Source organism: Ranitomeya variabilis, chromosome 7 (genome assembly GCF_051348905.1).
Source record: "Ranitomeya variabilis isolate aRanVar5 chromosome 7, aRanVar5.hap1, whole genome shotgun sequence".
Taxonomy (NCBI): domain Eukaryota; kingdom Metazoa; phylum Chordata; class Amphibia; order Anura; family Dendrobatidae; genus Ranitomeya; species Ranitomeya variabilis.
In genome coordinates this window covers 192,747,433-192,759,528 of record NC_135238.1, presented here as the reverse complement: position 1 = coordinate 192,759,528, position 12,096 = coordinate 192,747,433, and the positions used below count along the sequence as shown (strand labels likewise).

Genomic DNA, 12,096 nt, shown 5'->3' with positions numbered 1-12,096 from the left:
ACTTTATATACTGTATTACCAAACTACACATTCAATTACTCAAACTTTAGTAGATAAAGAGCATACCCGTCAAACTCCCGGAGTTCACACTCTTTAAGCAATGTAAGGGCATGTCCTTTATAGTTAGTTTCTATGGAGAAAGAAAAAAAAACACATTAACATTTATATGTATACATTTCCAGCATATGCCATAAGTGGCTTATAGAAAAATATGTACAGTATATATATTTTTTTATAATTTTGCAAAATAGGTCAACACCTTAAAACTATTTTAAAATACATAAAATCTTGTTTCTGGAATATAAAAATTCTGGACTATATTCCTCCTAGAAATTCGTGAATAAATTGGCAACTGGACATTACTATTCCCCTTGCCAAATAGTTGTGTCTCTACAAATTATACCAAAACATAAGGTTCTGTGACAAACCAATATATCTTAACTCTCACACTTGGTGCCTTAATCTGTATGACTGTAGGACTGTATTATTTAGGCACTAGATGGGAAACCAAAAGAGGGATATCAATAGAAGATCCTGCATGGGACCCCATTTAATCTTAGTCAGCTATATTGATACGAGAAAGAGGAGAACTAAATTCTGAACCAGAAATATTCGGCTGCTCCAGAACATAAGGATTGGTATAATATGTTTTAATAGTCAATTATATATTAATAATTAATAAATCTTGAGAAATTGAGCAATTAATTGATTACCAATATCCAGTGTTGACTAGAAAACCTGGTAAGGAACAAGTATAGAAGAATTAAAAAAAAAGCCAAATACCAGTAACTTTGCAATAAAGCACAAAAAGAAGGGTGGCACAAGAGCATACCAGAATATGTACCCTCCGGAGGAAATGAATCTGTCACTCTACATTGTCGTCTGAGCCTCTCGTGATGCCCTGTGCATCGTATAAAATGCCAGAGCAAAACGGAAAAGCCAAGCTGCAGATGGCAGAGAGCAGCGCAACCACGTTTAGCATTTTATAGGGCGGCAATGCCAGAAGAGGCTCCACAGCTGTAACCAACCATCAAAGATTCCTCTTGACTGACATGACACTTACAGATGGATGTTTTGTGTAAGAATGTGCACCGTTATATGCAAGATTACATAAATCTTTCATGCCTGTCTGTTCATGGCTGAGGTCTGGTAAGAGAATGAGTTACGGGGCTTTTTTGGTATTCAGGGTAACATGATAATTTGAGTAGAAAAAAAAAAAAGAATATATTTATTATAGTGAAACTGGGACCCAACGTTAAAAGTCAATGATACACTCAAATATCAAATGTATTATTATTCATTTTGTTATTATTTTCCACCATTAGAAAGGGCCATTTTTGTATTTATTTTTTTTTTTGCCGTAACTTTCTATTTTTCTTGTATTTAAAAATATTTTCTGGGATGACTATTATTTAAATTAAAAAAAATTTCTTTTCATAAGACTTATTCAGAAATAGTCTGCGATCATTATAGAGGTCATATTATATTATTATTATTTGGCGGACTGTGGTTCGGTCTCGAGCTATAGCGACTTGATGGATGAACGATTGGTAAGAAGATCAATCTTGTGCAAAGATCTGAATGATTACTATGGATTGTCCCTTCTATTTATAAGTTACCCACTATTGGCCTTATTTATTAAAGAAGACCACTCACTAGGTTAAAAGCAACTCGATTTTGCTCATATTTTATTTCTACAGCTCTCATGAGTGTTCCGTTTTTTATTTTCTTTAAATCCACCATACAGTTCCAGAAATATGGCTCACAGGATCCTCGGGGGAGTGTCTTTAGTTTCAATAAGTTTTATTTTTCTGAACAAGAGAATAACAACAATTTTCCCGTGCAAGGGAGTAATATGCAGCTTAAATCTCGGGAAGTAAACAACAGCCGATCGACGACTGGAAAACACAAAATAAACACACATAGACAACAGGACAAGGACAAGGGAGAAAAGTACATGGAGGAAGGTCAATTAGGAATTTCATACTGAATGACATGAGTGAACACGAACAAGTTTTACAGCCATCACAAGGATAATATTAAAGTCTGCCCTAGGTTTACATTAGTATCCAGTTCCATCCAGGGTCGCCAAGTCTGATAGAAAATGTCCCATGTGTCATCCCTTGTGGCTTGGATTCTTTCGTAGAGTAAGATGGTGTTCATCCTGTTCACGACTAGTGACATTGAAAGAGAAGCAGTCCTCCACCTCGATGCAATGTGTAGCTTTGCAGCCGTGCAAAATTGGCAGACTAGGTTGTGAAGTTTAGTAGAAAAGCCAGATATCCTAGCTACCAAAAGGAATACAGCCGGGTTCAAAAGTACCATTTTACCATACATTTTTGTCACAGCGGACTGAACCTTTCGCCACAGAGCGGAAACCACCGGGCATTCCCACCAAATGTGTTTAAGGTTTCCTTGGGCCCCGCATCCCCTGAAGCAACGGTCTGATACATTCAGGTAAATTGCATGTAATTTGCTCGGGACTTGGTAAGTCCTATGCAGGAGTTTGATGGATGTCTCAACCAACGAGGACTGATAGCTACCTTTAGAGAGTGTATTGCAATTTTTCCTCCATTCCTCTAGGGACATTGATATATTCAAATCTGTCTCCCATTGTTCCATAAAAGGAAGCTTTTTGTCACCCTGAGTATTATTTAGGGAGGCGTAGATAAGGGAAATGGATCCCCTGCCCAGGGAGTCGTTTAAACATTTCTGTTCAAAATTTGTAGGGCGTAGGGGGACTTTAAATTGTAAGGTCTGTCTGGCAAAATGGAAGATTTGACAAGTACGCAATGTCTCCCCGGGTGGAGGTGTGAGTTTTTGGATAAACTCTTGTTGGGTAAGTAGGGTGTGGAAAGGCGTGCAAAGGTATCTCAGGGTGGTTACGCCGCTAGAGATCCACCAGGAGAAGGGGCGGGGCTCTAGTCCCGGTATAAAATCAGGATTATGGAAGAGGTTGGTCAATAGGGATGCTCTAGATTGTAGGTCATGCTTAAACCTCTCTTTTCGCCAAATGATCAAGGAGTGAAAGGAGAATGGCGCCGTTACATGAAGACCCCTTGGGAGCTTCTGCAAAGTCCAGAGTAGGCCTGGTAGGGAGAAGGGGGCCATGAAGGAGGATTCTAGATCAATCCATCTAGGCCGATTATCTCTATCAGTACAGACATTAATTAGCTGGGCTAGTTGGGCTGACTTATAGTATAATACAAAGTTGGGTAAGGATAAACCCCCCAATCTTCTGTGTATAAATAAGGTTTTCTGTCAAATCCGGGGTCTCTTGCCCAGCCACAGAAACCTCGAAATTGTGGTATGGATTTCACGTAATGTCTTGGGTGATAACGGGATAGGTAACGATCGGAAGAGGTATAGGAATTTTGGGAGAGTAACCATCTTAATGGCATGCAATCTGCCGAGCCAGGACAATGCCATCGAGGACCATCTAGCGAGATCTGATTGGAGGTTTTTTAGTAGTGGAAGGTAGTTCCATTTAAATAGAGTCGACCTGTGGGAGGTCAGATTAACTCCCAAATAGGTCAGGTAATGTTCTTTTTTAGTAAATTTAAATTGGGAGACTATGTTGGTTTGGGCGGCTTTTGGGGTATTAATAAATAGAGCCTCAGATTTGTCAACACTGATCTTAAGGCCTGATATGAGTTCGAATTCGTGGAGGACGGTAAATAAATTTGAGAGTGAGGTAATTGGGTTGGTAAGGGTCAGAAGTAGATCGTCTGCGAAGAGGCTTGTTTTATATTGATCACCCAGATCCTGGGGCCCCTGGATGTTAGGGTTAGTACGAATGGCTTCCGCCAGAGGTTCCATAGCCAAGGCAAACAAGGCTGGCGACAGCGGGCAGCCCTGCCTTGTGCCTCGCTGAATTTTAATAGGGACGGGTTGATTAGAGGGTAGTTTTAGGTAGGCCATGGGGCTATCGTAGAGTAATTTGAGGCTTGATATAATACCTGCCGGGATACCAAATTTTGCTAGAACTTCAAATAGTTATGTCCAAGAGATCGAATCGAAAGCTTTTTCAATGTCAAGGGCCAACATCAAAAGGGGCCGTCTGTGATGATTTGCTGAGTGTATGAGATTCAGGTTCCTTCTAATATTATCCGGGCCCTGCCTTTTAGGTATAAATCCCACTTGATCACGATGGATCAATGAAGGTAGGACTGTATTAAGTCTGGCTGTCATGATAGACATAAATATTTTTAGGTCCACATTCAACAGAGAAATGGGCCTATAATTCTTAGAGTAAAGATGGTCTCTCTTTGGTTTTGGGATTATTGTTACGTACGCGGTATAAAATTCAGGCGGCATTTGGTTCCTGTTTAGAAGGGCATTGCAGAAATGTTGAATGTAAGGTGTAAGTATGTCACTGAATTTTTTGTAGTATAAAGCTGTAAGGCCGTCAGGGCCGGGAGCTTTGTTTTTTTGAGATTCTTGATTGTGGACGTTACTTCCTCTGTGGTGATGGGTGTTTGGAGATGGTCAATGGCGGAGGCAGATATCTTAGGAAGTTTCAAAATCTCTAAAAAAGGACTGTAAACGCTGTGGGGGAGAAGGCTGGGGGGAAGTGTAAAGAGATTGGTAGTATTTATGAAATGTGCTGTAAATAGTTTCTGGGTTGGCTGTGGTTTGGCCTGTTGAATCTTTGATAAAGGGAATATTGTTTAGGAGCTGTTTATTTCTGAGTTTACGAGCTAGCATATTGCTAGGTTTGTTGGCGTGTTTGTAGAAGGACGACCTGGTCCATGTCAGTGCTTTTTCAGTTTTGTTTGTTAGAAGTGCATCTAATTTCAATTTAGTGTCGTGGATCTGTTTAATTAAATATAGTGACGAGGCGGATTGGTTTGCTTGTTCCAATCTAGACAACTTGTTTTCCATTTGTAACTGTTGCTCCGATCTTTGTTTCTTTTTAGTAGAGGCAATTTTGATCAATGACCCTGTTATGAATTTTTTGTGTGCCATCCACACCAAACCGGGTGAAACGTCACCAGTGGAATTGGTTTCGAAGTAAATATTCAAATCTTTTTTGATATTAGTTAGGGTGGAGGGGTCAGTAAGCAGGGATTCATTTAGCCTCCATTTGAATAGCCTAGAGGAGATGATGTCAAATTTAAACATTGATAAGACAACATCATGATCCGACCATGATGATGGGATGTGTCGGGAAAAAAGGACTGAAGGGAGTGTTGTGGCGGAGGTTAGATGAAGGTCTATTCTTGAGTAAGTTTTTTGTGCTGGGGAGTAGTAAGTATATCCCCTTATGGGGCCGTTCATCTCTCTCCACACGTCTTCGATATGACTCTCCTTCATCAGCTGAAGTATTATTCTCCTATCAGTTTTTGTTATGTCAGTTCGCTTCAGAGAACTGCTATCTAGTGATGGGTTTATAGTGAGGTTAAAGTCTCCACACCAAACAAGGTAGTGGTATGTAAGTGAGGTTAGTTTAGACAAGATTAGTTGGAAGGTGTGAGTCTGAGCATTTGCGGGGGAGTAACTATTAACGATGCAAATGTTGAGGCCCTGGGATGTGCCAAGTAAGATAATGAATCTACCCTCGGGGTCCAGATATGTGCTAGAGTGGTGAAATGGGAAACTATTTTTAATAAGGATGGCCACGCCTCTTCTCTTACGATCCCACGACGACAAATAATGTTGTGAATATTGGGAATCAAAGTATTTAGAGTATGAAGAGGTGGTGAAGTGGGTCTCCTGCAAGCAAATTATATCAGGCTTGTGTTTTTGGTAATCAATGAAGGCCTTTTTACGCTTTAATGGTGAATTAAATCCCCGGACATTATGGGAGAGGACTCTACACATATTTGGGTATGTGACTATTGATATTGGGTGTGAGGCTAGGGGCTGCAATCGTATCTAGGTTCACCTCGTCACAGCATCCAGTCAGTCTGTAGATAGAGCATCTATAAATGTGAAGAAACAATGGGTGAGGGACAAACGGGGGGAAGACAACGACAATCAGAACAAATAACATTTTCAAAAGGACTCTAAGGGTACTGTCACACAGTACCATTTTGATCGCTACGACGGCACGATCCGTGACATCGCAGCGATCGTATGAATATCGCTCCAGCGTCGTAGACTGCGGTCACACGTTGCAATCACGGCGCTGGAGCGATGCCGAAGTCCCCGGTAACCAGGGTAAACATCGGGTAACTAAGCGCAGGGCCGCGCTTAGTAACCCGATGTTTACCGTGGTTACCAGCGTAAAAGTAATAAAAAAACAAACAGTACATACTTACATTCCGGTGTCTGTCCCCGGCGTTCTGCTTCTCTCCACTGTGTAAGCGCCATAGCCGGCAAGCACAGCGGTGACGTCAGACGTCACCGCTGTGCTCGCTTTCCGGCTGGCAGACGCTCACACAGTGGAGAGAAGCTGAGACGCTGGAGGACAGACACCGGAATGTAAGTATGTACTGTTTGTTTTTTTACGTTTACGCTGGTAACCACGGTAAACATCGGGTTACTAAGCGCGGCCCTGCGCTTAGTTACCCGATGTTTACCCTGGTTACAAGCGAACACATCGCTGGATCGCTGTCACACACAACGATCCAGCGATGTCAGCGGGTGATCAAGCGACGAAAGAAAGTTCCACACGATCTGCTACGACGTACGATTCTCAGCAGGATCCCTGATCGCTGCTGCGTGTCAGACACTGCGATATCGTAACGATATCGCTAGAACGTCACGAATCGTACCGTCGTAGCGATCAAAATGTGACTGTGTGACAGTACCCTAAGTCCAACAAGTATGGCGATCTGGGTTCCCATATTAGGTTGCAAACCAGGGGTCGCCAGTTCTGGGCAGCATGTCATAATCCCAACAGTCCCAACCCTTGGTATATTAGGGAAAAAGAAAAAAAAAAAAAAAAAGAAGAAGGGGGAGGGGGGGGTAAGGGGGTTGGGGGGTATATAGGGAGCAGGGGATAGGAAGCGAATGATGGGGTAGGGTGGGGGAGGGGGGAGAGAGGATATGAAGAGGTAAGAGAGGTTCAGATGGGTTTAGTAACCCTATAAGAAGTAAGTCAGACACATAATGGTAAAATACTCATCCGGATTCAGGGTACATTACACAAGACGAATTCGGTTAAGGAGAGGGTCTCCTTTTTCGATGGAGGTGGTCTCAGCGGACGTAATTTTCTCTCAACCACGCTACAGGAGAGCCACATCAGGTAACCCGTGCATTTTGACTCCTTGTTCTGGGTGAGTCTTTCCATTCCCTTGCTGGTCTGGGTTTTCTCTGGGGAAGAGAGGGGGTGTCAGCACTGATCGGTATTCCTGCTTTAATCAAAGCCTGTTTTCCTTCTTCCAGGGATCGGCAGGTAAATGATTGGGAGTTAGCTGTGAAGTTCAGGGCAAAGGGGAACCCCCAACAGTATTTAACTTGAGCTTTCTGGAGAGAAGCCGTGATGGGCCTGAGCGATCTCCTTCTGGCCAGCGTGGCCGTGGCAATGTCTGCATATATATGTACAGAGTTTGGTAAGTTAGGTAAAGCTGGATGGTCTCTGGCTGCCATCAGGATCAAATCCCTCGTTTCTTCATAATGCAGTTTCAAAATCACATCTCTGGGCATGTCAGCAGAGCGAGGTTTACCCAGGGCCCTGTGGATTCTGGTGATATGGAGGAGGGATGGATCTAAATCAGGCAGGAGAGCTGTAAAAAGAGCTGTTGCTGTTTCTTTGAGGGCAACAGTATGCTCAGGGAGGCCTCTTAATCTTAAGTTGCTCCTGCGGGACCTGTTTTCATAGTCCTCACAGCGGAGTTCCAGATCATTAATGCGGTCTGTATGATGCCTGAGTGTCTCGTGGTCCTCTTCTATGGCGTCTGTCATAGCCTCCATTTTTTCTTCTAGGTTATTTGTGCGTTGCATAATGTCTTGGAGCTGTGAAGCGATGCCCTGCATGGCTGAAGATAACTCAGCCCTGAAAGTCTCCTGCAGGGATTTTGTGAGTGCCGCTGTGGAGATCATGGCTTCCATATTTGGAGCAGATTCTCCCTGGCCAGCAATCTCCTCTGCCTGCAGCGCCGTGGCTGGGGATAAGGCTGTTGCGGCGGCCATCTTGGATGTATTACCGCTCAGGAGAAGATCTGTAATGGAGCGGCCTGCAGGGTTACGCTCCCCTTCTTTGGCATTACCAGCAGCGCCGTTTCCGGGGATGTGAGCGATCTGGTGGCGGTAAGTTTGTTGCGCACTGACGGCTGAATAGGGCTGTGTGGGAACAGTCGGGAAGCGGAGCTCAGCGCGACATGTCCGCTGCTACTAAGGTCCGCGCATGCGCCCCCCCTCGGGGGAGTGTCTTTAGGCTGTCCTGCATTATTACTCTGTGAGCAACACACTTTTAGTAAAGAATGGATGGACCAGGTGGGTAGCAGCGTTGGCAGAACAGGTATGTGGAGTGCCGGAAAAAAATGTATTATTTATTTAACCTTTCCCTGCAAATTTGAGTTTCTTCAAATCTATTTAATGTAAATCGAATATCTCTCTTTCAACTTAGTAAATCTGCCCAAATTGAATTTCAAGGGATTTGCTCAATTTTATAAAATTACAAATAAAATACATGATGTGAACTACATAAAAAAAATAAAAAAAATTAGTTCTATAAATTCTAAAAAAATATATATATGCCTTCCTAGAGGCTTTATTACGTTTCTTATTCAGGTACCTCTCACTCTGTTACACACTTATCTGTGGACACTGAGGCATTTACAGTTTTTGGGTTTTTTTTTACGAGTGATATAGGTCATATAATCAATATAGGAGGTAAATGCAAATTTTGCCCTTGATCCCCTTAAAACTTTTGCTGCATGTGAGCACTGTGGCCTCGGGTAGAAGAGAGCCATCTGATGTGAACTCATCTTTTCAAGGACTTTAGATTCCATCTAAAATGGATTATTTATATGTGGCTGCAGTTTTTCTAATTCCAGATCTGAAGGCAAAATTTATGCATGAAGTTTATTGATAAATGCCTCCATTTTTCATCAATATCTACAAAGTACTCATAAAAAAATGCTCAGAGAAAAACTCCAATAAAATAAAATCTTGCTGGTTGCAGCACGGCAGGCGTTTTAGTGGGCATCTCCCTGCTGTGGCCACCAGGTGTCACAGTTATCAAACCCGTTCTGTGCTGAGCAGCAGAAAACGCACAAGCTAGGTTAGAGTAATGGATTCGAATAAAAGTGAGGATAACACTAATACAATCATTATCATCGATTCATAATAAACGTTTTGCAACTTAAAAACCTATTTCACACAAATGGTGATATTTTTTCTTATTCATTATGTGAAATAAATATGATGAAAATTATAACTCTGCAGTGAATGGGAAATTTGAAGCAAATAGTGCCTTGACCCCTTGAGTCAAGTGTCTTGAAAAACAATGAAAAAAAAAATAATGTCAGAAAATAAAATGCAATTTCATGTAAAATCACAATCACAATGCCACTGCTGTTATTCTCCAATGGGTAAAAAGTTGCAAAAATGCAAGACGCGCAAATTGCCAATTTTCGAGAACAGTATAAAATAAACAAACACTCATTAAAACATTGGAGATTGTTGGAAATAACAAGGGGGGGGGGCGTTTCTTAATTTTTCGGGCGTTAATGGAATCCCAAAAACTTTTCAGTTGCAGTTAGGGCTGCTCTAACAGGATTAAAGTCTAGCCAGTACCGTCTACTTACAGAAGAGTTGTTGAAGGACATAATGCTAAAAAAAGTATGACATGTCAGTGTATTGCAGCTTGCCATATATCAGTCATTTATCTGTGGAATAGATGGCAACAAGATGCCCAGTAGGAAAAAGTTTGGTTCTTCTCATTGTGGAGAAACTTTGGCCAATGAAGGCTGGACTTGGGTTCTGGCATTCTTGCGGATGTTACGATGACGTGCCAACAGGATGTACTAATGGTAGTGGCTTTCTTCAGCAGGATAATCCACCTGACACATTAGAAAGACTGTTCAGGAATGGTTTGAAGAACATGCGAAGCGTTCATGGAGTTGACTTAAACATCTTAAAGATGTTTTCCAGTTTCGAAAACTCCTCTCCCCCAAATTCAGTAAACTCTGTCCAGTGATGTTTTATTTACTGGGATGCATGCTGTCATTTTGAGACAATCCCTGTTTTCGTTGCTGCAGATCTAGCGGTGCTCAGAATGCTGAGCTGTGTATATCTCCGCCCACATGACTGCCAGTTTTCTTTGTGCATTTTAAATTGACAGAAAGCTGCTAATCAGTGGCGAGGAAAGATTTGGACCAGGAGGCACAAGACACTTGTCCTGTGGTGATAATCTCCTGCTGATAAAACACTAATTTTATTGAAACAACAGCACACAGCCCAATAAGTGAGACATCGCTGGAATTGGGGCCTCCACCGCTACATTATGCTGCTCTCGGATTATGCAGCAAAAAACACCTGCTGACAGATTCTCTTTAATCTGATCGATGATCTGTGGGATGTGCTATAAAACCCAAGTCCATGGAGATCCCACCTTACAATTTACAGTATTCAGAGGACCTCCTGCTAACATTTTGGTGCCAGATACCACTGGACACCTTTAGAGGTCTATCAGAGTCCATGCGTTGACCGGTCAGAGTTTTCTTTTATGGCAGGGGGGAACTAGACGATATTAGTATTTAATGTGAATGCAGATGGTGTGTGTATGTATAGACATTTTTATGAAGTTTGTATTTCTTCCTTTGCTTGAGTTTTCTTTGATGGCTTGTGTTCCAAAAACAGACCGGGTTACCTAATAATTGTCATTGTCAGCCCATGGGGACAGGTTGCGTTCTTTTTACAGAATGAGATAAACAATGGTAAATTAAAAAAGGTATTTATTTATACAAATATTTACTATGCTAGAACATAAATACATCCAAAATATGGATATTAATGTAGTGTTTGTTAATAGATTACAGTTACCACTGATGGGAATACGGCTCTGAACGAAGAAGACCGGACGATATATTAATAATGGGTATGTAACCTGATTTACTGTATTTATGCTGCCGCTGAAAGCCGGTGGGGATTAGCCGAAAGTTCAGCTTGTCTTGGTTGCTTAGCAATATTTTCTATCTCTATTCAGCTGATTTATTTATTAAAACAAACTTACCTGTAACCTGTGTCTGAATATCAGCAAGCTTGAAAAGAGGTGCAATGTGCCGGGAATACACATTGGACGCTTCTCCTTTATGGCTGCGAGGGTTAACGATGACTTTAAGACATTTTGGTCGATTTGGGAAACCTAAAAGATTAAAAGTACAATATTACAATATTATTAAAAGTACAATATAGGCAGGAAGAAAAGATAGTTTAGGTCAACTTAAAGGGTTTGTCCAGGATTAGACTTGGCTCAAACGACTGTGTTTTCGCTCATCCGAGAGAATCGGGCCATGATCACAGAAGATGGAAAAACAATTCCTCCATTCTCCATTATGTAACAATAAGTAGCTTCCATATATACTTGTAGACCGTTTCCTTGGTAAACATACTACTATGCAAGTGAATAGAATTTCTTTAAAAAATCTGTGCAAATTTGGGAGCAATTTCATATTGTTTATATTTGCTTTTTTTAGAAAATTATGTATTGTTGTAAATTTTCAAATCAACTGGTCTTGATTATGCGGAAAAAAAAGCATCTAAATAGATTCCATTATTACTATTCATCATCTATAGGCTGTAATTAAGTGCCAGCTATCATCCGTGGAATTTCTTGCTAAAACACATCTAACATATGTAATTATTTTTTACTGGACTCCACAGGATGGAATAGTACAGTCCACAGTGCCATTGGATCAGCATCTTTGGAGTAGAAGCTGTTCAGAAAAGATTTCCGTTTGCTAAAAGCAAGCAGAGATCTTATACATGGTGGAAAATTGAAGAACAAAGTATGTGACAAACCATGAATATCTAAAAAAAATATATCAATTAGATGACTTTTTTTTCTTTGTTTTTTTTTTCTAAGTAGACATATGTCATATGGATATAAATTCCAATCGGCACTCAGAATAAATGGTGTTCGTGTCTGGGGTTGGGTGCGCAGGACGCATGCAGAAGTAGGCGGACCTAACGGGAAGAAGTGTG

General features: G+C 41.3%; 1 protein-coding gene across 3 annotated transcripts in view; it reads right to left on the bottom strand.

The window, feature by feature from the left end:
- The window catches only part of CERKL (CERK like autophagy regulator), a 205,512-nt gene that overhangs the window by 83,328 nt on the left and 110,088 nt on the right, over positions 1-12,096 (bottom strand). For all 3 annotated transcript variants that reach the window (XM_077272592.1, XM_077272591.1, XM_077272593.1), the window contains 2 exons: positions 11,126-11,257; positions 67-130 (listed from right to left, as the gene is read on the bottom strand). In XM_077272592.1, the coding sequence (XP_077128707.1) occupies positions 67-130; positions 11,126-11,257 (196 nt within the window). The remainder of the gene's footprint in view (positions 1-66; positions 131-11,125; positions 11,258-12,096) is intronic.